Source organism: Erythranthe guttata, chromosome 1 (genome assembly GCF_056151865.1).
Source record: "Erythranthe guttata isolate IM_541 chromosome 1, IM_541, whole genome shotgun sequence".
Lineage (NCBI taxonomy): Eukaryota > Viridiplantae > Streptophyta > Magnoliopsida > Lamiales > Phrymaceae > Erythranthe > Erythranthe guttata.
Window position 1 is genome coordinate 1,788,292 of NC_142533.1, and position 27,770 is coordinate 1,816,061.

Genomic DNA, 27,770 nt, shown 5'->3' on the forward strand with positions numbered 1-27,770 from the left:
CCCTTTCGAATTTTACTTAAAATTCTGGTTCCGACTATAATAATCAGGTCTAAGAGATGCTACACTAAATAAAATAGAGCGAGTAATTTTAAATCATAGATATTTACATTATCATCATTGCACATTATGAAAGTAAAGTAACTCTGCAATATTATATTGATTGTGAATGTATAATATATAAGAAAATGAAAGAATACAAATGATTAAAAAAATAAAATAAAAATAAGTATCCTCAAGAAATCTGTATATTGTGTAAATAATAAGCCTATGTGTATATATATCTTTCAAAATTCTTCCTAAAAATGACAATGCAAATCAAATCTATCTACCATCGGAATCCGAGCTACGAACAAGAGAAACGAGCTCGACATTTTCGTTTTCTCGATTTTCTTCATCGACCACTTTCAAATTCAAAACCTCATCCGAGAGGATCGCGGAATTAGGATCGCCCTTCGGAACCAAAAACAGAAGAAAAAGCGGACTAATCCTCAACAAATTCCTCACCAAAACAGCCACCCACAAATTACCAAACTCCGTCCTCGTAACTTTCAACACACGAAGCAACAAACCCCCGAACCAAGAGGAAGTGAGAAGGCCAAAATTGTCGATCGACATTAGCAAAGCGAAAAACGTGCCCTCGATGCCAGCTGGACACAGCTTCGAGCTCATAACAAGAAGTGGCATCCATTTGAGCCGCCCGATCAACTGCGACACGCTGGCATCGATCACAACGAAGAAATAATCGGGTATTCCTATTTTTAAATTCCACCTAAGCACGAGTGCTAAATCGAGCATTCCGGATAGGCAAGATAGTATTTGGGCCCACATGAGTAGATCTCGAAAAGGGCAGTTTTTAAGCCCGTATTGGTATAATATAGCTCCAAGAAGTGAGCCTATCGAGCCGATTGCCATTACATAACCAATTATTTCCTGTGTTAGCAAAAAGATCGATTTATTAGTAACATTTCGGATCGTTTTAAAGATGATACATTATCTTCATTCTTGAAAATAAACACAATCGGGATTTCTTGAAAAAAAAAATTACAAATATATACCTTAGAAAACGATGGACCGTCTTTTGAATCTGTTGCCCAATAGAACATACCCTCGGAAATACTTAGAGACAACGAAAATGATAGATACATGTATAGACACGGCCTCCACACTTCGGGGCATTTCAACGTCTTCCACATCGATTTACCAGCTTTGAGAAAGTTCTGGTTCATCTGATTCCCAAAAAAAATAAAAAATAAAATCAAGAATTAAACATTTTCTTTTCTTGATTGATTAAATCCCAAATATGTAATAAGAATGTGTGTATGTGTGTGTGTGTACCACACCTGTTCGTAAGGAAAGTTAGATATTCGATTTTCTTTGAGGAGAAGACCAACTAATAACACGAGCCAAGCTGGTATTGTCAACAAGCCAAACACCCCCTTTAATTCAAAAAACGAAGTAAAAAACAAATTAAAAAAAAAAAATCATTTTTCAAAATCTTGTAATAATTTCCAAGGATGAAAGACTGAGCATTTTCTAACCTGGGGTCCGATTAAGTGAACAAAGATACCACTAAAAGAAAATCCGACGAGCGAACCAATGGCAGCACTCAAAGCACACAAGCTTTGGATGTCGGCTGCTAAAGAAGGATGGATCCCACTTTTCTGCGCTACACATGCATCGACAGTGACATCAGCAATCGCCACGCTGGCACTGCCAGCTGTCAACGAAAGCAGTGCCAGTACTATGTGAACTTCCTTGTGAATGGATACGAAAAGCATGGCAAAGACTCCCATGAAACCTGAAAAACGAAAACTTCAATCATGAACAAAAAATTGAATAATCTGTCATTTTAGGAACATGTTGATAAAGAAACGTCTGTGATGGCTGTCGATAAAAAAATGGCAGATAAGAAAATGATCGATTTTTATTTTTTCGTTTTTTTCTCCAAGAAACACCCTTCACAAGCACTTTCCTATATCACTGCACAAAATAAAAGGAAAAAAAATAGCCTTCAAGAATTCTATTGTATCACTCTGTATAACGGAGTTTCATGATTCTATATCCGAGCTGTTTTTCTTAACAGGGCCCTTCTAATTCTCGGTTAGCCTAATTTGATCCATCTGTGCGTCATGAGATATGACGAAAATGGATACTGGGGGTGGAAATCGAATGGATCAGATCGGAATTAGCACTTTCGGAAAAAGATATCCGATTTTTTATCGGAAGTGAAAAACTAATTCCAATTTCGTTCAAAAAAAAAAAAAGGGAAAATCGGAATCTCATGTTTATTGCATTTCAAATCCAAAAAAAATTGGAAAAGTTGGAGTCGGAACATGTAACGAAAAATACTGTTCCAAAATCGGAAAATTTCAAATCGGGATCATGAATCAACGGGAATCGGAAATTCCATTCCCATTTCCACCCCTAACGGATACACTACATTACCCTTCTCCTACCCAAAATCAGTTCATCGAGAAGTACGCATTACACGAACACACACGAGATACAAATACGAACGGCATCAACAGAAAAAAACCCGAAAACTGTACAATCAGAGCACAACTAAATCAGGTAAAGCACAAATTGAGACAACAAAAGAAAGGATAATAATTAGAGCACACATTTTCAATTACCAGCAAAGAGGAAATAAGGTTTCCGATGATACCCGAAAACCGGAACAACATCTGTAAGAAGGCCCCAAATAGGTTTAACAATCCAAGGAATCGAAGTGATCCCAGAGTAAAACTGTGCATCAGATGGCTGCACTTTCTGCACATCCTTCATGTAATACTCTGTCCCCACCATAGCCAGAGCTCCACCTAGCCCTTGGCTCATGCCGTACACGATCACTACCCCAAACACAAAGCTCCAATGCAATTCTTTCGCCAGCATTCTGAACCAGTAAATCGGGCCGCAGACACAGGTTCGGGCCCCATTTTCGGGCTTCGAGTGAATCTCCTCCGCTCCATCTCTCTGAGTTGGGAGTCTCTCTTCCTCCCCCATCATTTACGAAATCTAACTAGAGACCAGATTTTGTGAAGTGGGTTCTTCGAAAAAGTCAAACTTTTTACAAGATAAATGGAGATCTTGATTTTTTTTACTTGAATCTAATAAGTGGGTTTTTGGTTGCTGGTTGAAAGCTAGTGCTACATAATTCAAGAATCAAGAAATTTGGATGAAGAAGATGTGGATTGAAGTTGTCTGAAGAAAAGTTTGAAACTTTGAAATTATACAATTAATCCTCATTGGTCGGAGGGTGCTTGTTCAAGATTCTCTCTCTCTCCTCTACTTTCTCTCTCTAGAAAAAGCAGAATAATGTCAAAATAATCAAGCAGGGTAAGAGGGAATTCCAAGGTAGCAGAGTAGGTAAGCTCGACTTTAACGAATGAAAAATGGGGGCAACTATTTTGAATACTAATTTTTGCTTAGTTGAATACTACCTAGTTGAAAACCACAATTGAGTACATATTTATAAGTTTTTTCTTACTTTAAAACCAAAATAAAAAGAAAATTACAAAAACACCCTTTCATACAAAATATCAATTATATCAAATTTTATTAGAAATTACCTATTCAAAAACCAAATAAAAAAAAAAGAAAAAAACCCTTTGTTGTTAAAAAAAAAACCTCCACCATTTCTTCTCCTCTCCAACCCTGACCGCCGCCGCCGCCGCCGACGCCGCCGCCGCCGCCGCCGACGCCGCCGCCGTCGAACGCCACCGTACGTGCTCGTAACTGCCGCGACAACCCAATTAAACCCTATCTTTTTCATCTTCTTAAATCCTCCAAAACATCTCCAAATTCAAAAAATCAAAACCTCACAAAACTTATAAAATGGAGTTATAAGACAATAATATGGTAGTATATGTGGAAAGAGAAGCCATTAAGGTAAGTATCGATGTCTTTTTTGAGCTTCGAAGTCGATTTTGAAGTTTTTTTTTTTGAAACCCGTCGGCAATTTTCGACACATACAGGTCGATTTTTGGTCAATTTTCGACACCAACGTGTCGAAAAAGAAAAAAAAAAAAAAAAAAAAAAAAAAAAAAACCAAATTTCGACACCTACCTGTCGAAATTTGGACAATTTTCGACAGGTAGGTGTCGAAAAACACTATTGGTAAAAAAAAAAAAAAAAAAAAAAAAAAAAAAAAAATTTTTTTTTTTTTTTTTACCAACAGTATTTTTTCGACACATACCTGTCGAAATTTGGACAATTTTCGACAGGTAGGTGTCGAAATTTGGTTTTTTTTTTTTTTTTTTTTTTCTTTTTCGACACGTTGGTGTCGAAAATTGACCAAAAAATCGACCTGTATGTGTCGAAAATTGCCGACGGGTTTCAAAAAAAAAAACTTCAAAATCGACTTCGAAGCTCAAAAAAGACATCGATACTTACCTTAATGTGTTCTCCTTTCATATATACTACCATATTATTGTCTTATAACTCAATTTTATACGTTTTGTGAGGTTTTAATTTCTTTAGTTTTGATATTTTTTAGAAGGGTTTGTTGTGAGATTTTTTAGAAGGGTTTGTTGTGAGAAAGATTTTTTAGAAGGGTTTTTGGGGAGGGAGAAGAAGGAGGTGGAGAAGGAGGGAAATGGTTTTTTGAGTTTTTGATTATTTGGTATTTAAGAAAGAAAAATAGTATTTGTAATATTTTTTTAGTTTTAATTTCATTAAGGGTATTAAAGTAATTTACAATTAATTATTTATTTTTTATTTTTTTGGTATTCAAGTAAGCAAAAGTTGGGATTTGAAATAGTGATCCCCATGAAAAATATGAAATGGGATTAATTACTTTGAGGCTTAATTCCACTTTGCACCCTTGAAATATACCATTTTGGCATTTTGCACCCTCGAAAAATAATAATAGCACTTTGCACCCTCAAAACACAATAAATCATTCACAATGCACCCTCAATTGAATAATAAAGGCAATTTTATTTTTCATTGGTGTTTTTCTTTTTGGGGTACAAAATAAAAAAAATTGTTGTTTTCTTGAACCTCAAACCTAATTTCGAGCGGACAAAGTGCGAAAAAATAAAAATTAAACCGGATTATTTAAAATAAACTACATTATCTTACAAAAGAAAAAAAAAATCTTTTATCACTAAATTATTCGATTGCGGATCTTTTATGTCACTGTTTGTAAAATATTAGGTGAAAATATTTGGAAGAAAAAATAATTTTCAGATAACTTGATAACGTAATAGCTGAATGATTTTTTTTCGTACAATATTTTATTTTGATAAAACAATATAATTTTTAAATATGTTGATGGAATGTATTTTTATTTTTGAACTTTATAGTTTCAAAATGATTGATGAATAAAAAAAATATTTGACATTTGGCATCCTAAAAAAATATCACTACAAATATTAAATTTATATTTTTTAGCTTTAAAAAATCATTTGGGGTGCATTATGCATGATTTATTGTATTTCGAGGGTGCAAAGTGCTATTAATTTATTTCGAGGGTGCAAAGTGCCAAAATGGTATATTTCAAGGGTGCAAAGTGGAATTAAGCCATTACTTTGACGATGCTTAAATCGTAACTATTTAACAGTACTGTAGATTGTCGGTGTCGAGCAGTTACTGATTTAATATATATATTTAAAGCTGGGATTTGTTTTCTTCTGCGAGAGTGTAATAAAATTGTCATGTTAATTATTATATTGGCAATTTACGAAAAAGCCCCTGAGTACAAGCTTAAATACAAAAATCCCCTCGTGCTTGTGTAATTACGGAAATCTTCATTTGACCGGTGTTTGACCGTTTAATTTACACAAAATATGTTTTGTCTGTTTTATCCTTATATTATTCGAAAAAATAACTAAAATAAAGACATTAAAATTTTAGTTTTATTAAAATATCCAATAATATTTATATACATATGTATAAAATTTGTTGTAAGATTAGTGACAGAAAGTCAGTGATCTACAGTTGAAAGATAACAAAATTTGCATTTGGTTACTGATTAATAACTATCAAACAAAACAATGAATTTTTTATTTATTTAATTATTATTTAGTTACAAAAAACTACATAAAGATTAATTCTCTTTATATCACATACAAAAATTTGCCATGCTAGAAGAGCTTGAATAACACATTTGCATCATCATCGATTTTTTAGAGGTCGATAAATCAACGACTTCAAATCGTTCATTATTTCTTCTTGCGGGGACGTGAATTCGTCGCCGCAAGAGTAGACGTACTGCGTAATCTTGCTCGTGTTCAAGAACACGTCTTTGCATTTCCTAGGAAGAACGGTTCCTCTTTCGTACACGATCCGCAACACTTTTCTCCTGTGGTATTCAACTATTTCGGTTATCTTTGCAATAATCGCGGCCCCGTCGTCTTTATTACCACCGGCTTCTTTCAGAAGGCTTATTGCGTTTAACTTCCCGTCTTCGTCTTTCTCCCTCTGTCGAAACACATTCATTTCATTTTTCGCATTTTTCCCAAACTTTTACGTAAGTGGTGATTTGTTTTTTTTTTTTTTTTTGTTACGGAGAAATTATATTTTTACCTGAAAAGTTCCGACATCGTTGAAAAGACGGTCAATGGTAGAAACATGGATGCAAAGGTCAGTACACTCGGAACTGAGAACCATTTCATCCGATAATTTTATACCGATGAAATGGATTGCTGTGAGTACGCAAATTCTGCTACCAATCGTCACCCAACTAAACGACAAGTACTCGTCCAACGTTATCGCAGCTCCTTCATGCCACATATTCAATTCTTTCATGAAAATTGTTACGATTTCAACCCACTGCTCTTACGAGAAACACTCGCATATTAGTTAGTTAATAATAAAAAAATAAAAAATTGTTATAATTAAAATTAAGTACGGCTCGATAAACGAAAGATTCACGAGAGTGTAAGTACCATGCCGATGAAAAATTGCTTAACGCAACGGCCTTGCTGCAAAGACGCCTTTTCTGCTAAATCGTTTACCGTGTTGTACACTGCTGTAAAGAGGATCTCAACTTGTTTCGAACCGTATTCGGCAACCGGCTTCTCTTTCCACCTATTGTTAGTCCACGAAATTCGTACAATATATCACATAACTTGCAAAAAGTAGAAGGAAAATAAACGAACATAAGATAAAAAATTATATACGACTTGAAACAGAGAGAAACGAACATACTCTTGTATTAATTGTAGGAACTTCTGTGATTCTTCTCTAGAACCATGCACATCGAATAAGTCATCGACACATGTTACGAGGACGAGAGTTTTGGTAGAGGATAAACGCGCATCGGAGAGTCGAGGGTCGCCGAAAGCTGCTGCAGTTAGAAAATGGGAAATATGTAGTACGTCTCGTCTCGAGTTCAACTGGTCCAACCTACAATCCGTGTACCACCTGTACGTACAGATAGGTTCCGTTTTAACGATACATTAATTACATATTTGCCCTTTTATTATAAATGTATCGCTTTATTTCTACGTGGCGGAGATAATATATACATACCTCTCCAATTGTTGAAGCTCTTTCTGGTTTAGAGCTTGGCAACTATTGAAATCTTGGCTCGAAAGTACGAGATAATCTTCGTTATATACCGCGGGGCACCTGTATATATACGAAAAGAAACATGTCGAAAAATAAATTCTCAATTTATTTACGGATTTTTTTTTAAGTTTTGAGATATTTAACTACCTATACGCAGTTTTCATAATTTGGTAACCATCCACATCATATAGATCAAGGCTTCGTTTATTTCTAATCCGATCAAGTACGCCATGGGAGTTCTTCAACTCGTATTCCACCTTGATATATATATTTGAGTACAGTTATATACTTCCGGGAAGAAGAAAAAAAAAAGGGCGAAAAATGTGCGGCGAATACGCTTTTGTAGCAAATCACCTGTTTATGCAATTTCTTGTCAGGAATGGTTTTACCGAGTAACTGCTGCTTCAGATATTTGGTGGTCCAATTACTTACAGCCTCGAGAATTGTTTCGTCTTCGTACATTCGTATCTGCGATGCTCTGTAGAGCTCGAAAACCGTACGGACGCCATTTGTTTTCAAGCTAACGTGATCTTGCTCGGCGTACGGAGCCAATTCATCTAAAAAAATTAATCAACTTTATTATTTCTGAATACGTACGTATACAGATTAATCTAAAAACGGAAAGAACGAAGTACCTGAAGAAGCTTCGAATCCTTTGATTCGCAATAGACGAAATGCCACCGCGCAGCAAGTTACGTCGGCGAAAATCTCTTCTTCTTTCTGCTGCCATAATCTGTTCGACAGCACATACTATGAATTAAAAATGGAATTTTCAAATTATACCGATTCAATCCGAACAATTTTTTTGTTCCAAGTTCACGGAGACGGATATAACACTAGCATAATTGCAACGTTAAGGACCGAAAAATTTGATTCAATTATGTTTTGCATGAAAAAACGAATAAAATCACCTGTAAGTTTCTTCCAGAATAGTATCGATTTCGGATTCAAAGTGTCGCTCTATTCCCAACGCTTGGATGGTATCGACCAAGCAGAGACGAGTATATACATTCAACGGATGAATTGTTGGCACTAGGGATTTCAAAAAAAAAATACAAAAAATAGGTTATTTACGAAACAATTATTTACGCATTTAACATCGATTTCGAACAATTCGAAGTATTAGTATCTTTGAAATATACATTTCTTCATCAAATATCCCTTCAAGTAAGAAAACCTTCCTATATTCATCAAATAGTTATGTTTCATTAAAAAAGAAAAGAAAATAATTTTACATATTTTATTTATTTAAGTAAAATAAATATCTTAATGATATAGTACTAAAATTAAAATAAATAATATTTGATATGATTTACCACAATTATTGAAACTTCTGAGAAGTGATTCCAAATACTGGAAGCACTTATTGTTGCCTTGACTGTGAATAAGAGCAGCTGCAGTAGTGGCTGGAGAATTGAAAAGTGAACCATTACTTCTTTGTTTCGTCAAAACGACATCGTTCCAACCGAACGACTCTCCGATTCCTTCGGCAATATATCCCAACAAATCCGGGTTTCCTTCACTACCATCATAATATAAACACAATGTTTATACATATAGTCACATGAACTAACTATATAAAGATTTTCACCATATATATATATATATATATATATATATATATATATATATATATATATATATATATATATATATATATATATATATATATATATATATATATATATATATATATATATATATATATATATATATATATAATGTATATATACTCACCTCTTAATTTGCGAGTCTCGGTTTAGAATCATAGAATCAAGTAAATCATGGTCAAAAGGCAGAATCAAATCCAGTTGATTAGCGTAGTTGATCATCGTCGGAAAAATAACGTCGAAACCAACCGGAGAAAATTGATCTTTGTCGGTAGCGGCCCAACTATTTGCTCTTATGAATTCCAATCCTGGAAAATTTAATTAATATATCTTCATTCATCAGTTAGTTCCATAAACCATGATTACAAAACATTCAATCTGATAAACTATAACACTTAAAAGTTTGAAAATAGATATATATATATATATATATATAATTACAAAAACACCCCTGAACTTAGACTAAATTACATTAAACACCCCAACCTATTCGTAATTATCAAAATCCCTCAGAAATTTGTTTCCATCTTACATTGAACCCCTCGGGGCATGTTTTTTCACAATTTTTTTTTTATTCAAGGGAATATTTTATGAAAAATGTTGATTAATTATATCCCTGCAGAGGGGAAAAATGACATTTCCTTATGCAACTTTTTTAAAACAAAAATTATCTTCAAAGCGGTTATTTAATAAGAATAAATATTCCGTATAAGGGGAATTTTTGTCTTCAAAAAGTAGCATAAAGAAATGCCATATTTGCAGGGGTATGTAGAATTGACATTTTTTAGAAATATTACGTGGAATACAAAAGATTCCGTGAAAAATCACACCGTAAGAGGTCGTTGTAAGACGAAAACAAATGTAGGGAAATTTCGATAATTACGAATAGATGGGGTTCCTTTTTTGTAATTTAGCCTAAGTTGAGGGGAATTTTCGTAATTATCCAAAATATTAATATCAACAAAGACTAATTAATCTAACCTTTGAGGAGTTGTTCATGGCCAAAATTCCATTTCTTCAAGGCAAGCAAGCAAGCGAGTGTGCAAGAAAGAGAGTCTTTAACCAAATACGGGTGACCCGGATCCAGACCCCACGACCCGTTTGGGTTCTGGTTTCGGATAATCCAATCCAAACACTCGGGAAAACACGGCTTGTCGCCGCCGCCGCCGCCGGAATATTCACTCTCCGGCACCATCGCCACCCACGCCGTGTCGTACGCAGACGGAGATATCTCGACTTTTCCATTATCGGCAATCCTCTCTCTTATTCTTCCGATTGATTCTTGTAAGCTCTACATATACATCACGTAAATCGACGAAAATAAATAAATTAATTAATTAATTAAAGAAGAATCTCAGAAGCAGTAGTTAGTTAGTTAGTTAGTTAGTTACCGTTGAGTTGTTATGATTGAGGCCGCTGCTGCTGCATCTGAGACGAGTGGGGAATTTATGTGAAGCAAAAGTCAGTCGAAATCCATGGTGATGTGAGAAAGCGAAAACTGCGGGTTTCAACCAGAGTGACGTCATTATTTTTTTATTTTTAATCAGTGGATCATATTACATAATATTTAAACTTTGAACCTTAGCTCCATTGATTGTAAGAGATGTGTGAATGTAAGTTGGACAACAGGTTTCATGGTTGAGGGTGGATGTTCGTCTGATTGGCTGGACTAGAAAAAAAGTCATGAAGTAGTAAATGTCTAATTTACCCTTAGATCTGTAAAAACAAGAGTAACTGTAAAAACTGTCCCTGTGTATTTTTTTTTTTATTAGTATCCCTGTGTAATTTCAATATGGCAGAAAATCCACTGTAATAAATAAACTAGCAAAAAACACTGAGTCTGACCTATTTGTGACTTAGACATTGACCGGAAGTAGAAGGACAAAATTACCATAAAGTAAAATAATATAAAATTAGAATAACATAAATAGAGGCCAAACTGAATTAAAAAAAAAAAAAGAAAAAAAAGGAATAGGCCAAATTGCAATTTATACTAAATCTCTAATCACTTAAATTAGGGACTTGATTGCAATGATCAATACATTAACCTAGCTATTTGAGTGGAGTTACTTTCATGGATTAATTTCATGTAATATGTTTTCTTATAATTAATTATCAACATCCTTTTTACGAGTATGGATTTTGAAACGAGGAAAACGAAAAAAACAAGAAATATAATCATTCATATCCTAAAATTTTATTCAAACATTATTGAACCACGTCGAAAAAAATAGGTACAGCTCAAAGGGGCTCGGAAATCAATCCATTAATATCGTTAGCGATGTCGATAGGGGACGAGAATTCGTCTCCACCTTCGTGGGAGTATAAGCAATGAGCAATCTTGCATGTCTTCCAAAATAATTCTTTACATTCTCTAGGAACTACACTTCCTTTTCTTTTATAAACCATTTGCAGCACTTTTCTCCGATTGTACTCGATAATTTCTTCGACTTTCAAAATCGCATCCTCTTCTGAAATGCCTCCGTCAACAGTTTGCACATTCACACTGTTTAGCGCCCCTTCTTCGTGTTCCTTCTGCCAAATAATACTTTAATTATTAATTATTATGTTTTTTGAAGAAATTCAACATTTAATTAACTTTTTTTTTCTTTTTTTTTTTGTGTACCTTAAAAGTCTTGAGATCGTTGAGAAGTCGGCAAACGAGAGAAGAATGCTGGCACAAACTAGTGAACTCTGTAGACGTAAAAATGTCCTCAGTTATTTTTATACCTAGAAAATGGACCGAAGTGAAAACACACAGTTTGCAGCCGACGCTTTTCCATGCAAAAGACAAGTACTCGTCTAGGGTTGATACATAATCAATATTCTCACTCCACGAATCCTTTTCTCTCGTAAAACTTGCTAGTAGCTCGAGCCACTGAGCTAGACAAGAAAACGAGAATCATGAAATGAAATTGAAAATTTGAAATAAACCATATAGCATTCAGTGGTATCAAGAAATATAAATTACCATGCTGACTAGATCATGTTCAACATAATAGCCTTGCTTGTCATAAGCCTTTTCTGCAACTTCATTCACTGTGTTGTACAGTGCCGTAAACAGAATGTCCACTTCTTGGGAGCAATAACTCGTTTCTGGATGCACATTCCAACTATATATAATAATCCAAGAAAATTGTATCATATATATGTATGCATGCATGGAATATACATATACTGAATAGTGAATAGTGAATAATAAGTGTTCATCACGTACTTGCTTACTAATTCGATAATAGAGAACGCTTCTTCTCTAGATCCATAAAGATCGAAAAAGTCATCGAAGCACGATATCAGAACAACAACTTGAGCATAAGATATTCGAGCCAAAGATAGTTCTGGACCAACAATAACCGCTGCAGTCAAAATGTAAGAAATTCGCAATATTTTCCTTCCTTGGTTTAAGCGATCCAACCTGCATTCAACATACCACCTGCTTTTTTTTTTTTAGGGGGGGTTGGGGGGGTAGGAGTGGGGGTTAGATATGTTAGTTTATTAAAATAATAAAAAGAGCATCTTTCATTTAACGCAATACCTCTCCATTTGTTGAAGTTCTTCTTGGTGTCGAGATTGGGAGATTCTGAAATTCTGTACCGAAAATAGAATAAAGTCATCATTATGAACTGTGGGGCACCTAAACAGAGAAAGAAAAACAGGGTAAAGATCATAAATCAGTGGTGTATCGATTATAAATTTGAATTAATATTACCTGTATGCTGTTTTCAGAATTTGAAAATCTTGAGCACCGTATAGCTCAATGCTTCGTCTAATTCCAAATTGATCTAGTGTGCCGTAAAAGTTCTTCAAGTCATAATCCACCTTGCAAATTACAAAAAAGGAAAATTAATTAGTATTTACAAGAAGATTTTAATTGTTTTGTAATTTGTTTCTTAACTATCACCTGCTTCTGTAATCGTTTGTTAAGAATGGTTTGGTTTAGCAACTGCTGCTTCAGAAATTGACTAGTCCAAGCATGAATTTTCTCGAGAATGTCTTCGCCGAATATTCTTGCCTGTGAAGCTCTGTAAAGCTCGAGCACTGTACTTACACCACTGTATTGTATGCTAACCGTATCGAAGAAATGCTCTTGGTCAACAAATTCCGCAAATTCATCTAAATCACGACGGAAATAATTAAATTGGACTGCCTCAAACTTCTAACGGACCAAAAAAAAAAAGAAAAAAAAAACACCTGACGAGACATCGTATCCTTTGACTCGTAGAAGTCGAAATGCCATTGCATGACAAGTTATGTCGGAAAAAATCTCGTCTTCCTTCTTCAACCAACGCCTATTAGTCGTACAAACTCACTGTGAGCAATTGCAATTTTACGCATATAAACAATTTGGAAAATCAAATCTCACTCGTATATTTCATCAAGAATGTTGCGTAGCTCAAATTCAAAATACCGATTTACACCCAATTTTTCGAGGGTATCAACCACACAAAGACGGGTGTATATATCCACAGGGTAAATAGTAGGCACTGACAACGAACGTAAAATTGTAGATTAACACAATACACGTGACGAAAATATTATATACCTAGTACATGATTATAAAGAATTTAAGTTACCACATCCATTGCAATTAGCATCAAGAACCGAGATCAAGTACTCGAAACACTTTTCATCACGGCAGTGAATCAAAGCAGCTGCAGTAGTAGCTGGTGAGTTGAACAAAGAACCATTATTTTTTTGATGTTCCGATATTACCCCCTTCCAATTGCCCGATTTACCGAATCCTTCCAACGCATATTCTTGATTTCGTTTTCTAAATCGAACGAGATTTCACGGTTAGTTTCTACTTTTTATCATTTAGGGACTTCAAAAGAACAAGATTCACCAAACTAACCTAATTTCTGAATCTCGAATGTGAATCAATGAATCGACTAGAGTGGGATTTAAGGGCATATTTAAATTTAGCTCCTCAGCATAGTTCATCATTGCAGGAAATATAATATTGAATCCAATGGGTGAAAACTGATCTTTACTATTAGCAGCCCAACCATTGGATGCAATGAAATCCATGCCTATAATAAACAATTTTAAAAAAATCAATTTTTTTGACACTGAATTAACAAATTCATGGCGATTTGAATTTAATTACCATTTTGTACTAGCTGTTGGCCAACATCCCATTTCCTTAGGGCAAGCACGCACGCCAAGGTAGAAGAGAGAGAGTCTCTAACCAGAAACGGGTGACCCGGATCCAAACCCCACGATCCGTCCGGATTCTGATTTTCCATTATCCAATCCAAGCACTGCGGGAAACAGGGCCGATCACTACCGCCGCCGGAATATTCCCTCGCCGGCACCATCGCCACCCATGCCGTGTCGTACGCCGACGGCGATATCTCGACCTTGCCATTTGTTATCCTCTCTCTGATTTTCTCGATCAAGCTTCCATGATTGGCTGGGGAATCAACATTCCGGCAGCATTTGGTAGTGACGATCGGTTCACCGGAGAACGAATTTGCTGCAAATTAATTTTAATTTGGATGTAATTCGTCAAGTGCTTGGTTTTCATGCAGGAATATTTAATTATTTAATTATATAAGGAGTTTTTAGCAATTTGATATGATACTGTGGTACTAAATGCAATAAACTCTAAAACAAAACACCAAGATATAAATATCTATACTTTGTTACTTACCACCAAAATTTTTTAGGCTTGAGGAAGAAAAAACTTTGAGTGTATAAACCATTGGCAATTTCTTTTTTATCATACACTAGTAGTGTTCACTTATGAACTTATATAATGTTGGAGCAATTTTCAAATTATAACTTTCTTGACAATTTTGCCCCTTCAATTTTCATTTTTCAATTTTTTTTATGTGAAAAATTAAAGTTAATGTAAATAGATAATAGAAAATATATTTGATTTCAAGCTTAAGACTAAATATCGGTTTTCTCTATTCAGTGCACCTATATAATTGGCTGCGGATTCGATGTGAATTTGTGTACGTACTTCCTTTTGAAGATAAAAAAAATAACAAACTCCTTTCTAGCTAGCATGTGTATAGGTAATTTTGAAGATATCAACTAACAAATAATAGGAGTTTCACCAAACTTCTTTCTATATGCACATGCAAAATGTAATTTTTCAAGATCAATTATTATGCAATAAATATATATATAAAACAAATTAAATTAACAATTAAGTTGCAGAAGTACTTACGAAATTGTATGTTTATCCATTACACTTATATGATTTGATGCAGGTTCGTTTATTATCATAAAAAAAATGTATTTATATGCATGCTTGTTCGTGTTACAAATATAAAAACAAAAATAATACACACAAAAATTACATTATTCATTTTTATTTTTTCAAATTATTCTCCAAAAAAAACTTGAATTTATAGAAAAAATTAAGTTGAAAGATTAGGAAGCTCAAGGGGCTCCCAAATCATCGCCTTTATATCCTTCATGATGAGATTCGGAGACGAATATTCGTCTCCACCATTGTACGGATATACGCAATAAGCCATCTTGCTCGTCTTCAAAAATAATTCTTTACATTCTCTCGGAACAATACTTCCTTCTCTTCGATAAACCATTTGCAACACTTTTCTCCGATTATATTCAATAATTTCTTCGACTTTCAAAATCGCCTCCTCTTCCGAAACGCCTCCAACTATTTGCAAAGTCACACCGTTTAGCGTTCCTTCGTCTCTTTCCTTCTGCCATATAGATATAGCGTACGTTGATCGATTAATTATGCAGCTTTTTTTATTAGAAAATATTTTGTTTCCGAGAAATAATTCAATAATATATATACCTCGAAAGTCTTGAGATCGTTGAGAAGTCTGCAAACCAAACCGGTATATTCGGACAAACTATCGAACTCTGCGGATTTAAACATTTCCTGTGGTATTTTAATCCCGAGAAACGGGGTCGGTGTGAAAACGCAAATTTTCCCTCCGATACTTTTCCATGCAAACGACAAATAATCGTCTAGGGACATCGCTACATTAGTCTCGTTACTCCACGACTCGTTTTCTCTCGCAAAATTCTCTAGTAAATCGAGCCACTGTGCTTCGACAAGAAAAATAGTTAATCGAAGCATTAATTCGCATATAAATTAACTAGCTGTTAAGTGTATATTTTTACACTTTATCGTATCTTTTTATTTGAGCTTTTGGTGTGTTTTAACGATAATTGGTGCTTAAAAAGTTGATTTATTGTATTTTAGGTACAAATTGAAGAATTGGAAAAGTATGGGGTCAAAACTGCAATTTTGGAGAAAATATGGGCCAAAAGTGAAAAAAGCAGAATTCTGGAGAATAGACCGCGCGGCCGTGCGGATTTTAGGCATAAATCTCACACGGCCGTCCGGAATGGCGAGTTGGCGCAGTGAGGGAATCTTAATTGTACAAGGAAACTGCCTTCTTCCCCAAGTTTTTCACCCTATATAAGACCAAGCCAAGCACACAATTAGGGATCCATCTTTTTACGCAATTTCAAGAGCAACAAAGCAATAACGAAGAATTCGAAGACTCCAAGCAAAGATTTATCGTCTATGATTTATTTTATTTGCGTTTTTGATTTAATTATGAGTAGCTAAACTACTTATTTCTAGGATTTTATTTGGAACCCTATGTGGGATTTATGAACCCTTTTCTATGATTTTATGCAAGTTTTAATACCGGATTATTTCTTCTACTTGTTTTATTAAGTGCATGAACTTGATCACCTTATGTGCTTTTATGTTATTGTTAACCGCATGAATCGGAAGATCGGGTTAATAATTAGAACTGTGGTAGAAGAGCCTTTGTGGTATTAACATAGGAATATAGTTAATCTCTTAGGTAGCCATTATTGAGATTTGTGCTTAATGCTGTGTTCTAGAATTAATTGCATAGGAATATAGTAATTGAATCTAGAGTATTAGAATCGTAATACACGCGGAAGCGGGTTATGATTATTTTAGCATCTCAGGTTAATAATCCGGGTTAATTGCTTGCATAATTGAAGGAATTAGGGGAATAATAATCACATAGGGGGAAGAATAAAATCCTAGGCTTGTCTACTTTGATTAAATCTTCGTTTTTAATTGCTTTCTTGTTTTTGCTTGTTTTTAATTTAGTTTAATTTAGTTTATTAATCCTTTTTCGACTGTGTAGGGTGGGCTTGATAATAATTGGTAGAATTTAGCGTCTAGGATTAGATAATTAAATATTCCCTGTGGGTTCGATATCCGGACTTTTAGTCCACTATATTACTTGTACGATACGTGCACTTGCGTGTAGGTTTTCGGCCAACAAGTTTTTGGCGCCGTTGCCGGGGAATATTTTAATTATTTATTTTATTCTAGCTCTAGATTTGAACAATTTTCACGATTCACCCATTTAATTTTTATTTTATTTTATTTTTGTTTTAGGTACGGTGTATGCCTAGGAGACTCGATCTTGCTAGAGAACCGTTTGATCCCGAAATCGAACGCACTTTTCGAGCCGCTAGGAGACTTCAACGCGAAAATAATAGAATGGAGGACGAAGAACGCAGACGCGCAGAGGGTAATTTACTCAATGCCAACGGAAACCAAGTCCAAGACCCACCCCTTCAACTTCCATTACAGCCAGCAGATAGGCCACGGGCACTTCAAGACTACATAATCCCGACTCATGACGGATTCCGCCCGAGCATCCAATATCCACCCATTGAGGCGCACAATTTTGAGATCAAGCAAGGCCTCTTGACGATGCTCCAAAATAACGGGTTATTTAGTGGATTGGCAGGTGAAGATCCCCATCTTCACATTGTCAATTTTCTAGATACCTGTAACTCTCACCGTCAAAACGGCGTTTCCCAAGAGGCGCTTCAATTAATTCTCTTCAAGCACTCGTTACAAGGAAGAGCTCGCCAGTGGTTGATGTCCCAAGCACCCCACTCTATCTCGTCGTGGCCTCAACTCCTCAACCTTTTCATGAAAGTCTATAGCTCACCCGAGAAGGACGAGAGAATCCGGCGAGAAATTCACAATTTTGTCCAAGAGCAAGGCGAGCAATTATACGAGGCATGGGAGAGATTTAAAACTCTTTTGCGGCAATGTCCAACACATGGAGTCGAACAATGGCGGCAAATCCACATCTTCTACCAAGGGATTAACGAGAATGCGCGAACGGTCTTAGATGCATCCACCGGGGGAAATTTTATGAGTCAATCGATACCGGATGCTTTCATCATGTTGGATCAAATTGCTCAAAATCGGTTTGCCAAGTCAAGCGAGAGGACGGTTAGTGGAGCCAAGAAAGTTCCCGGAGTGTTGGAGTTAGATGCAATTACGGCCCTTCAAGCTCAAGTGACCCAAATTGCTCAACAAAATCAACTCCTTCTGCAGCACATCAAAGCAAGTCCACCACAACAAGTCAAAGCAATTGAATCTCCATGTTGTGAAATTTGCAGTGGAAATCACTACACGCTCCAATGCCAACAAGATGTGGAGTCGCTCAACTACGTCAACAATGCGCCTCGCCAATTCCAAAATCAAGGGTGGAGATCACAAGGGCAATATGGAGGAAATCAACAAGGCCAAGGATATCAAAGACCTCAAGGTCAATTCCAAAATCAAGCCCCTCCTCAACAAAGCTATCAAGGCAACAATCCACCGGCCCAAAAATCAAACACGGATGAGATATTGGCCCAATTCATGACCGCTACCCAAGCCTCGTTGCGAAATTTGGAGAATCAACTCGCTCAATTAGCTTTGAAGCAAGAGAACCGCCCGCCGGGAGCATTGCCATCGAATACGGAAGATCCTCGAAATCAAAAGTTCGAGACGTGCCAAGCTATCGATGTCAAGAGCGAAAAAAGGGAAGAAATTCAAATCAAGCCGCAAGTCACTGTAGCCGAATGGGTCGAGCCGATCCCATATCCACAAAGATTGCTAACGAAAAAGATCGAGGTCGAGACATGCCAAGCAGTCACCTTGAAGAACGGTAAGCAATTGGAGGAAGCCCCACGAAAAGAGAAGAGAAGCACGGTAATCGAGAAGCCGAAAAAGAATGAGGAAAAAGAATCATCTCATGACGAGCCACCATCGACGGTGCCTTCACAAGTCCCTCCTATTCCTTATCCTCAAAAGTTTATAAAGAAGAAGCTCGATGCCGAATATCAAAGATTTTTGGACAAGTTGAAGGAAATTCGCATAAATATTCCTTTCATTGAAGCACTACAAAAGATGCCAAAGTGGGTGAAGTTCCTCAAGGACCTCGTGAAGAAAAGTAAGAAATTGCAAGGGAACGAGATGATCCAACTCACGGAGCAAATTAGTGCAATTCTTACTCGGCCTCTTCCACAAAAACTCGGCGATCCAGGTAAGTTTACTATTCCTTGTACTATAGGAGGTAAAAATTTTAGATCGCTCATTGATTTAGGCGCTAGCATTAATCTTATGCCGTACTCTACTTTTAAAAATCTTGGGTTAGGAGAAATTGAACCGACGGCTATAACTCTTCAATTAGCCGATAGATCTTTAGTTTACCCAAAAGGTATTTTAGAGAATGTGCTAGTGAAAGTCAATAAATTTATCTTCCCTGTTGATTTCGTGATACTTGATATAGATGAGGATAGGGAGATACCTCTTATCGTAGGGAGACCGTTTTTAGCCACGTCGAAAACTCTCATTGATTGTGCTAGTGGTGATCTTACAATGACTGTGCATGATCAAACAATCAAATTCAATGTTTTTAGTGCTAATAAAAATCCATGTGAAAATAATGATTGTTTTGCTATTGAGCTTATGGATTTTACAAATAATGAAAAGTTTGATGTTTCGATCTTGGACAATGGGAAAGCATCTTTGAGTGCAGGAGATGATGGCGGAAACGGGAATCGGACGGAGCAAGTTTATTTCATGGACTCAATTTTAAATCCTCCAAGAGAAAGTCATGCGAGTCGAGGTCTTAACGACGATGAGAATGCAAGGAAGATGTTGCCAACCAAAGGTTCGAGCAAGTCACGAGAGAAGGATGAGTCAAGCTATTGTGGTCGTAAGGAGAAAATCAAAAAGGAATTGCACAAAGGACAATTGGTGTTATTGTGCAAATCCCGTCTTTGGTTATTTCCAAGGAAGCGCAAATCAAAGTGGTCGCGGCCGTTTATTGTCCAAGAAATTCTTCCTCACGAGGTGGTCAAAATAAAGGAGCGCGATTCAAATCGTACGTTCAACGTAAAACGGAGCCGGCTCAAACCGTATTGGGAAGCGAGTGAAGATTGCCAAGTGACTTCGGTCACTTTTGCTTGAAATTAAAGAAGCAACGTCCGGCTGAAGACTTTAAACTTAGCGCTTCTCGGGAGGCAACCCGAGCTTTATTGTTTTTCGTATTTTTATTTAATTTTTCGTTTCGTTTTTAGTATCATAAGCATGCATTCTAATTTATTTATTTTTGGATTTTATTTTTCAGGGCCGAAAACGTGAGTCGAGAGTCGAGTAGGGACCCAATTGCAATTCTTCACACGGCCGTGCAAGAAAAAGGCATGAATCTCACACGGCCGTGTGAGATTTTGGAGCAGCTACTGGACGAAATTGCAGCTTGGCGCGGCCGTGCGGAATGAGGGTTAAAATCTCGGACGGCCGTCCGAGTTTCGGAGCCGCTTCTGCCCAATTTCGAGAAACGGTGCGGCCGTCCGAGAAATAGGCTAAAAGATGGGACGGCCGTCCGAGGCTATTACTGAGCGTTTTAAATTCTAAAAATTCGATTTTCTCCCCCATTATTTCTTAAACCCCCCTCTTTCCTTCTTTCTAACTCCCACACACGAATTTTCGAATTTTTTTTGAATTTCTCTTCCAAAAATTCTTCAATTTCACACATATAATTCACTCACGCATTCTCAAATTATTATTTTGTGTTGGTATTGACAGGGAGGCTAGAGCATCGAACCAACTTCTTCAAAATCTCATCTTTTCAAGTCAAGCCCGAGTGCATCGAGCCGGCATCCACCGGCACCCATTCTTGAGCCTGTGCCCAAGCTTTCCGATGATGATGAGCATGAGAGAAGGAGGGAGGAGCACCCCGATCACATCGACTTCGACTAAATCAGGTGTTTTCTATCCTTAAAACTTTGTACTAATTTCGTTGAGGGCAACGAAAATTTTAAGTTTGGGGGTGAAAAATATGTTTTTTTTTTGCTTATTTGCTTTAGTTTGCATGCATTAGGTTTTATTCGTTTTTATTGTTTTTCCCGTTTTTTCCGGAATAAAAAAAAAAAAAAAAAAAAAAAAAAAAAAAATTGCTTGAGTCAAAGGCATCTATAAGTTTGCATGCATTAGGTTTTATTCGTTTTTATTGTTTTTCCCGTTTTTTCCGGAATATAAAAAAAAAAAAAAAAAAAAAAAAAAAAAAAAAAATTTGCTTGAGTCAAAGGCATCTATGATTTATGATGATGAGAGATGATCAATGTTTGATGATGAAATTGCTTGTTTTGTGTGATAAGGATTTGATGTTTGTTTAGCTTTCGATTCAACGGGACTTAGAAGCGAATTATTGCTAGGAATCACATTTTGTGCATTGCTTTGGTTGAATGTTTTGTATTTTAAATTTGGAATTAATTTGTGCTAGATCATGCTATGTTCGGTTTTAGAACTCACCTTAGGAAATTTATGATACGAAGTATTGAGTAGTGAGTGATTTGGGATATGATTTGGGCTTTCTTTGAACCGTTTGAGCCTTTCAAGCCGACCTTTTTATCGAAATATTCCTTAGAACCTTGATTTGAGCCTCGGAGAAAAGGTGTTCTTTCTTTTAGCCATATGTGTAAGGTAGAATAGGTGGAGATTCTTGAAAATTACCCCTTGGAGTTCGGTCGAAATTTTTTTATAAGGTCCTTCTTCTTCGAAAAAAAAAAAAAAAAAAAAAAAAAAAAAGAAAAAGAAGAAGAAGAAGAGACTAGAATGGAGAAATAAGGACTAGTTGTTGAAATTTTTTTGAAAACTCGATCCATTGCCTCAAAAGCAAAAGTGGAGACTTTTGAACTTTTGAGAATCGAGTTTATTAAAGTCCGTATAGGTGAATTCATTGTTTCAAACGCCTGTCTTTCAAATTTTGGCGTAATCACCTAAATTCAAGAAGAATAGCCACACATACCCATTTTTCCTACCTCGAACCAAAGAGCCTAACAATTGAAAGCCACAAAGCCCCAATGATCCCAATAGCTTAATGTTCGATATTAGTAGAGTAGAATAATTTGGTGAGTATTTGGAGTCAAGCATATGCATGTAAGTATAAATTTTCTCTATTTTTAACTTGCAAATATGGGATACTTGAAGCAATTGTATGATTTGTGGTTTTTTGTAATGGTGAGTGACTAAGTGTTGTTGAATTTTGAGCTTGCGAATGTCTAAGGAATTGTCATTATAATTACAAGTTCTGAAAACGTGAAGTTGATCATTGATCTATGTGATGAGATGTTATCGTTGAGTTATTTGCTTATTGGTAGATTTTTGCTTGAGGACAAGCAAAAGTTCAAGTTTGGGGGTGTGTTAAGTGTATATTTTTACACTTTATCGTATCTTTTTATTTGAGCTTTTGGTGTGTTTTAACGATAATTGGTGCTTAAAAAGTTGATTTATTGTATTTTAGGTACAAATTGAAGAATTGGAAAAGTATGGGGTCAAAACTGCAATTTTGGAGAAAATATGGGCCAAAAGTGAAAAAAGCAGAATTCTGGAGAATAGACCGCGCGGCCGTGCGGATTTTAGGCATAAATCTCACACGGCCGTCCGGAATGGCGAGTTGGCGCAGTGAGGGAATCTTAATTGTACAAGGAAACTGCCTTCTTCCCCAAGTTTTTCACCCTATATAAGACCAAGCCAAGCACACAATTAGGGATCCATCTTTTTACGCAATTTCAAGAGCAACAAAGCAATAACGAAGAATTCGAAGACTCCAAGCAAAGATTTATCGTCTATGATTTATTTTATTTGCGTTTTTGATTTAATTATGAGTAGCTAAACTACTTATTTCTAGGATTTTATTTGGAACCCTATGTGGGATTTATGAACCCTTTTCTATGATTTTATGCAAGTTTTAATACCGGATTATTTCTTCTACTTGTTTTATTAAGTGCATGAACTTGATCACCTTATGTGCTTTTATGTTATTGTTAACCGCATGAATCGGAAGATCGGGTTAATAATTAGAACTGTGGTAGAAGAGCCTTTGTGGTATTAACATAGGAATATAGTTAATCTCTTAGGTAGCCATTATTGAGATTTGTGCTTAATGCTGTGTTCTAGAATTAATTGCATAGGAATATAGTAATTGAATCTAGAGTATTAGAATCGTAATACACGCGGAAGCGGGTTATGATTATTTTAGCATCTCAGGTTAATAATCCGGGTTAATTGCTTGCATAATTGAAGGAATTAGGGGAATAATAATCACATAGGGGGAAGAATAAAATCCTAGGCTTGTCTACTTTGATTAAATCTTCGTTTTTAATTGCTTTCTTGTTTTTGCTTGTTTTTAATTTAGTTTAATTTAGTTTATTAATCCTTTTTCGACTGTGTAGGGTGGGCTTGATAATAATTGGTAGAATTTAGCGTCTAGGATTAGATAATTAAATATTCCCTGTGGGTTCGATATCCGGACTTTTAGTCCACTATATTACTTGTACGATACGTGCACTTGCGTGTAGGTTTTCGGCCAACACTAGCTATAGCTATATATATAGAAAGTACCCTGCTAACTAGATCCTCTTTAATCCAATAGCCTTGCGCCACATAAGCATTTTCCGCAACTTCGTTGACTGTGTTGTACAACGCAGTAAATAGAATTTCGACTTCTCGAGAGCAATAACTTGTTTCCGCATGCACATTCCATCTATATATATATATACATATAATAATCCAAGAAAAAATTGTATAAGATATATATACATATATAGATATAACATATGTAAGTATTCCTTGAAGAAGGAAATGAAAAATTGACCCGTACTATTTATACGTACTTGCGTACTAGTTCGATAACATGGAGCGCTTCTTCTCTGGATCCGTAACGATCGAAAAAGTCGTCAAACAGAGTAATTAAGACAATGGCTTTAACGTAAGATATTCGAGCCATGTATAATTCGGGATCAGCGATAACTGCAGCAATCAAACTGTAGGAGACTTGCAATACATTCCTTCCTTGATTTAATCGGTCCAACCTAAATTCAACGTACCATCTTTTTTTTTTTTTTTTTTTTTGTCGTTGGAACAAATATTAGTTTAGTACCGTAACGAAAATTGCATATATAATTCGGTTTATTTACGGGGGTGGTATATACCTCTCCATTTGTTGGAGTTCTTTTTGGTATTGAGCTTGGGAAATTCCGTAATCTTCGACCGAAAGTCGAACAAAATCTTCGTTATGGACTGTGGGGCACCTATATTTTGTATACTAGACTGATTAATTACCACATATATGAGTTGCAAATTGTTATTAATTAATTAATTAATTACCTGTATGCTGTTTTGAGAATTCGAAAATCTCGAGCATCGTATAGCTCAATGCTTCGTCTGACTCCGAATTGATCGAGCGTGCCATGAAAGTTGTACAAGTCATACTCCACCTTGCAAATTTCAAAACAAAACTTTGATTAGTATTTTTGTGAGCCTATTGTCTTTAACTACCCCTGTAAAATTCGCAACTGCACGATTTTTTCACCTCATAAAAATTTTAGCAAATACCCCCTTGACCGGTTTTGAAATGACAAAAATACACTAGGAGGGTTATGCTAAAGGAAATGCCCCATCCCTCAAACAGGTAATTTTCAAAAGTAAAAGGACCAAATTGAATTTTTGAAAAATTGAAGAAATTTGAAGGGGTTTAATTGCAATTTTCTGAAACTTGAAGGGGAATCGCACAGTTGCGAAATTTACAGGGGTAGTAAATGTAATAAGCTCGTAATTTTGTATACGATTTTTTTTCTTTTTTTTTTTTGGTATTTTACATTTATTTCCTAACCATATATCACCTGCTTTCGTAATCGCTTGTCGAGGATGCTCTGGTTTAGCAACTGCTGCTTCAGAAATGCACTAGTCCAATCATGAATTTTGTCGAGTATTGCTTCGTCGCATATTCTCGCCTGCGAAGCTCTGTAAAGCTCGAGTACGATTGTCACACCATCGTATTGCATGCTAACCGTATCAATGAAACGTTGTTCGTCAACATATTCCGCCAATTCATCTAAATCACAACAAAATTTTATTAAACTTTGATGATCGATTTTCGCATCTCAAATGTGTGTATATATATATATATATATATATATATATATATATATATATATATATATATATATATATATATATATATATATATATATATACCTGATGAGACATCGTATCCATGGGCTCGTAGAAGTCGAAAGGCCATTGCATGACAAGTAATATCAGAAAAAATCTCGTCGTCTTTCTCCAACCAACGCATGTGTATTTCATCGAGAATGTTGCGTAGCTCAAATTCAAAATATTTGCTTACTCCCAATCTTTCGAGGTTGTCGACCATGCAAAGACGCGTGTATATATCCATCGGATAAATAGTAGGCACTAACAAATTAAAAAACAATCGTCAATGAATACAATATATACACTTGACGAAAAATATTCTCTCTTTGTTCCATAATATCTCCACTGTAAGGTTTTTATGCATGTATATTAACAACTATATGTATAAAAACAACGAGCAATTAATACGACAGATAATATGAAACGAAGGAAGTAATTAATACTTATTACATGATTATAAATAATTATAAATAAATAAAGTATACCGTACCCCGTTCATTGGAAGCTTTGAGAACCGAGATCAAGTATTCGAAGCATTTTTCATCACGACTGTGAATCAAAGCAGCTGCAGTAGTAGCTGGTGAGTTGAACAACGACCCATTACTTTTTTGATGTTCCGATATTACCCCCTTCCAATTGCATGATTTACCGAGCCCTTCCAACGCATATACTTGGAAGTTTTGCTTTCGTCTAACGAAACAATCGATCAATTAATTAATTAACTCGATTTCAAATTATGCATATTAAATCAAAATGAGGGTTTCACAAATTAAACTAACCGAATTTCCGAATCTTGAATGTGAAGCGATGAATCAACATATGAAGTAAGGCTCGAGGGTAGAGATAAATCCAACTCTTTAGCATAATTTACCATCCAAGGGAATATAATATCGAATCCAACGGGCGAAAACTGATCGCTATTGTTAGCTGCTGCCCAACCGTTGGATGCGATGAAATCCATGCCTATAAATTATAATATATAAACAATAAATTATCAAGCAAATTCAAAAAAAAAAAAAGAAAATCAAAATTTTCGACAATTTAATTACCATCTTGTACTAGTTGTTGGCCAACACCCCATTTCCGAAGAGCGAGCACACACGCCAAGGTGCAAGAGAGACGATCTTTAACAAGAAACGGGTGATCCGGATCCAAACCCCACGACCCGTCTGGATTCTGATTTTCCATTATCCAATCCAAGCACTGCGGGAAACACGGCCGCCGATCGCTGTCACTGCCACCGGAATATTCCGTCGCCGGCGGCCCGGCACCATCGCCACCCATGCGGTGTCGTATGCCGACGGAGACATGATCTCCACCTTATCATCATATGTTATCCTCTCTCTGACTTTCTCGATCAAGTTTCGATTATTGGCCCGGGAATTAACGTTGACGACCGCGCATTTGGTACTAATAAATATTCTTGTGCCGGAGAAGGAATATGCCGGTGATTTAATTAGTAACAGCTTATTAGCTCCTCCTAACGTAAGCATCGTCGAACAAATTATTAATTATTAGTGTTCAAGAAACAAAATAATAAACATTTGAATTATTTGTCGTTTATTAAAACTACTTTTCAACAATGTTGAATATTAAACTGAAAACAGTCAAACACGATATATTGACTGTATGAACATCTGTTTCAGATATTCAATAATCTATAACAAAAAATCAACATCTTTTAATATATATTAAAACATGGATGCACGACCGGTTTTGAGAGAAGGCGAAGTAGGCGGTCGCCTAGCGGCCTAGGGCCTGCGGATTTTTACAAAAATCTAGGGCCCCAAATTAAAATATATACACTTTATATATTAATACTTATTTCTTAAAATTATTATATATATATTTTGGAACATCAGTTTTAAAATAAATGATTGATAGATACTTTTACAATTTTCTTAACTTTGAGGTCCCTAAATATTAAATTTATAATGTCTTAATTATTATTTTTATATATAAAATAAGAACCAAAATTCATTAGTGTAATTAAGTGTTATAAATATTTATGAATTCTATTTACTATAAAGATTATACATCACGGAAGGAAGTGAACCATTAAATTATTCTGTTCATTTTTATTTTTTTCCATATTTAAAGTTATTTTATATTCATACATTTCAAAAAATGTTTCAGGGGCACTGTCCCGAACCTCCGTAATCTTTTATTCTATCATTTTTAGAAAATATTATTTATATGTTATAGTATAATTAATTCCAAACACCCTTTAATAAAATTGATTTATCAAATAGGGGCCCCGTTTTATGTTGTTCTTTAAATCTCGCCTAGGGCCCTCGAATTCTCAGGAACGACCCTGTATGCATGCATGATAGATATATTAATCTTAAATAAATAAATAAAAATATATA

The 27,770-nt window shown here is 35.5% G+C and overlaps 3 protein-coding genes and 1 pseudogene across 11 annotated transcripts; all 4 read right to left on the minus strand.

Moving 5' to 3' along the window:
• Positions 1-124: 124 nt before the first annotated feature.
• Positions 125-5,644, minus strand: LOC105975358 (putative folate-biopterin transporter 2). Its single transcript, XM_088816059.1, has 6 exons — positions 5,510-5,644; positions 2,634-3,402; positions 1,539-1,798; positions 1,341-1,436; positions 1,056-1,226; positions 125-930 (listed from the first exon to the last, which is right to left on the minus strand). The coding sequence occupies exons 2-6, from the start codon at positions 3,004-3,006 to the stop codon at positions 322-324; spliced, it is 1,509 nt and encodes a 502-aa protein (XP_088672185.1). The 5' UTR covers positions 3,007-3,402; positions 5,510-5,644; the 3' UTR covers positions 125-321.
• Positions 5,645-5,987: 343 nt separating this feature from the next.
• On the minus strand, positions 5,988-10,902 carry LOC105975168 (class I diterpene synthase 2, chloroplastic). Its single transcript, XM_013000344.2, has 13 exons — positions 10,517-10,902; positions 10,107-10,416; positions 9,253-9,433; positions 8,832-9,037; positions 8,427-8,547; positions 8,151-8,248; positions 7,870-8,072; positions 7,663-7,772; positions 7,477-7,575; positions 7,153-7,368; positions 6,891-7,032; positions 6,529-6,774; positions 5,988-6,423 (listed from the first exon to the last, which is right to left on the minus strand). The coding sequence occupies exons 1-13, from the start codon at positions 10,649-10,651 to the stop codon at positions 6,118-6,120; spliced, it is 2,373 nt and encodes a 790-aa protein (XP_012855798.2). The 5' UTR covers positions 10,652-10,902; the 3' UTR covers positions 5,988-6,117.
• Positions 10,903-11,301: 399 nt separating this feature from the next.
• On the minus strand, positions 11,302-15,039 carry LOC148772550 (nezukol synthase KSL3-like). Of its 8 annotated transcripts, none has more exons than XR_016030491.1 (13): positions 14,779-14,946; positions 14,233-14,601; positions 13,978-14,155; positions 13,700-13,896; positions 13,489-13,609; positions 13,317-13,414; positions 13,027-13,238; positions 12,835-12,944; positions 12,661-12,759; positions 12,343-12,558; positions 12,097-12,238; positions 11,752-12,008; positions 11,302-11,660 (listed from the first exon to the last, which is right to left on the minus strand). XR_016030491.1 is itself a non-coding variant. In XM_088816030.1 (13 exons), the coding sequence occupies exons 1-13, from the start codon at positions 14,849-14,851 to the stop codon at positions 11,367-11,369; spliced, it is 2,352 nt and encodes a 783-aa protein (XP_088672156.1). In that variant the 5' UTR covers positions 14,852-15,039; the 3' UTR covers positions 11,302-11,366. The 8 variants fall into 8 exon arrangements, 6 of the variants coding, with proteins under 6 accessions (XP_088672156.1, XP_088672157.1, XP_088672151.1 ...); XR_016030488.1 differs by having other exon boundaries at positions 12,343-12,561; XM_088816030.1 differs by having other exon boundaries at positions 11,752-12,003; positions 12,106-12,238; positions 14,779-15,039.
• Positions 15,040-15,351: 312 nt separating this feature from the next.
• Positions 15,352-26,894, minus strand: LOC105975279 (nezukol synthase KSL3-like; annotated as a pseudogene). Its single transcript, XR_016030520.1, has 11 exons — positions 26,451-26,894; positions 26,181-26,364; positions 25,892-26,091; positions 25,444-25,662; positions 25,089-25,300; positions 24,574-24,683; positions 24,399-24,497; positions 24,081-24,296; positions 23,809-23,950; positions 15,907-16,158; positions 15,352-15,808 (listed from the first exon to the last, which is right to left on the minus strand). The product of XR_016030520.1 is annotated as a nezukol synthase KSL3-like (transcript).
• Positions 26,895-27,770: the final 876 nt, after the last annotated feature.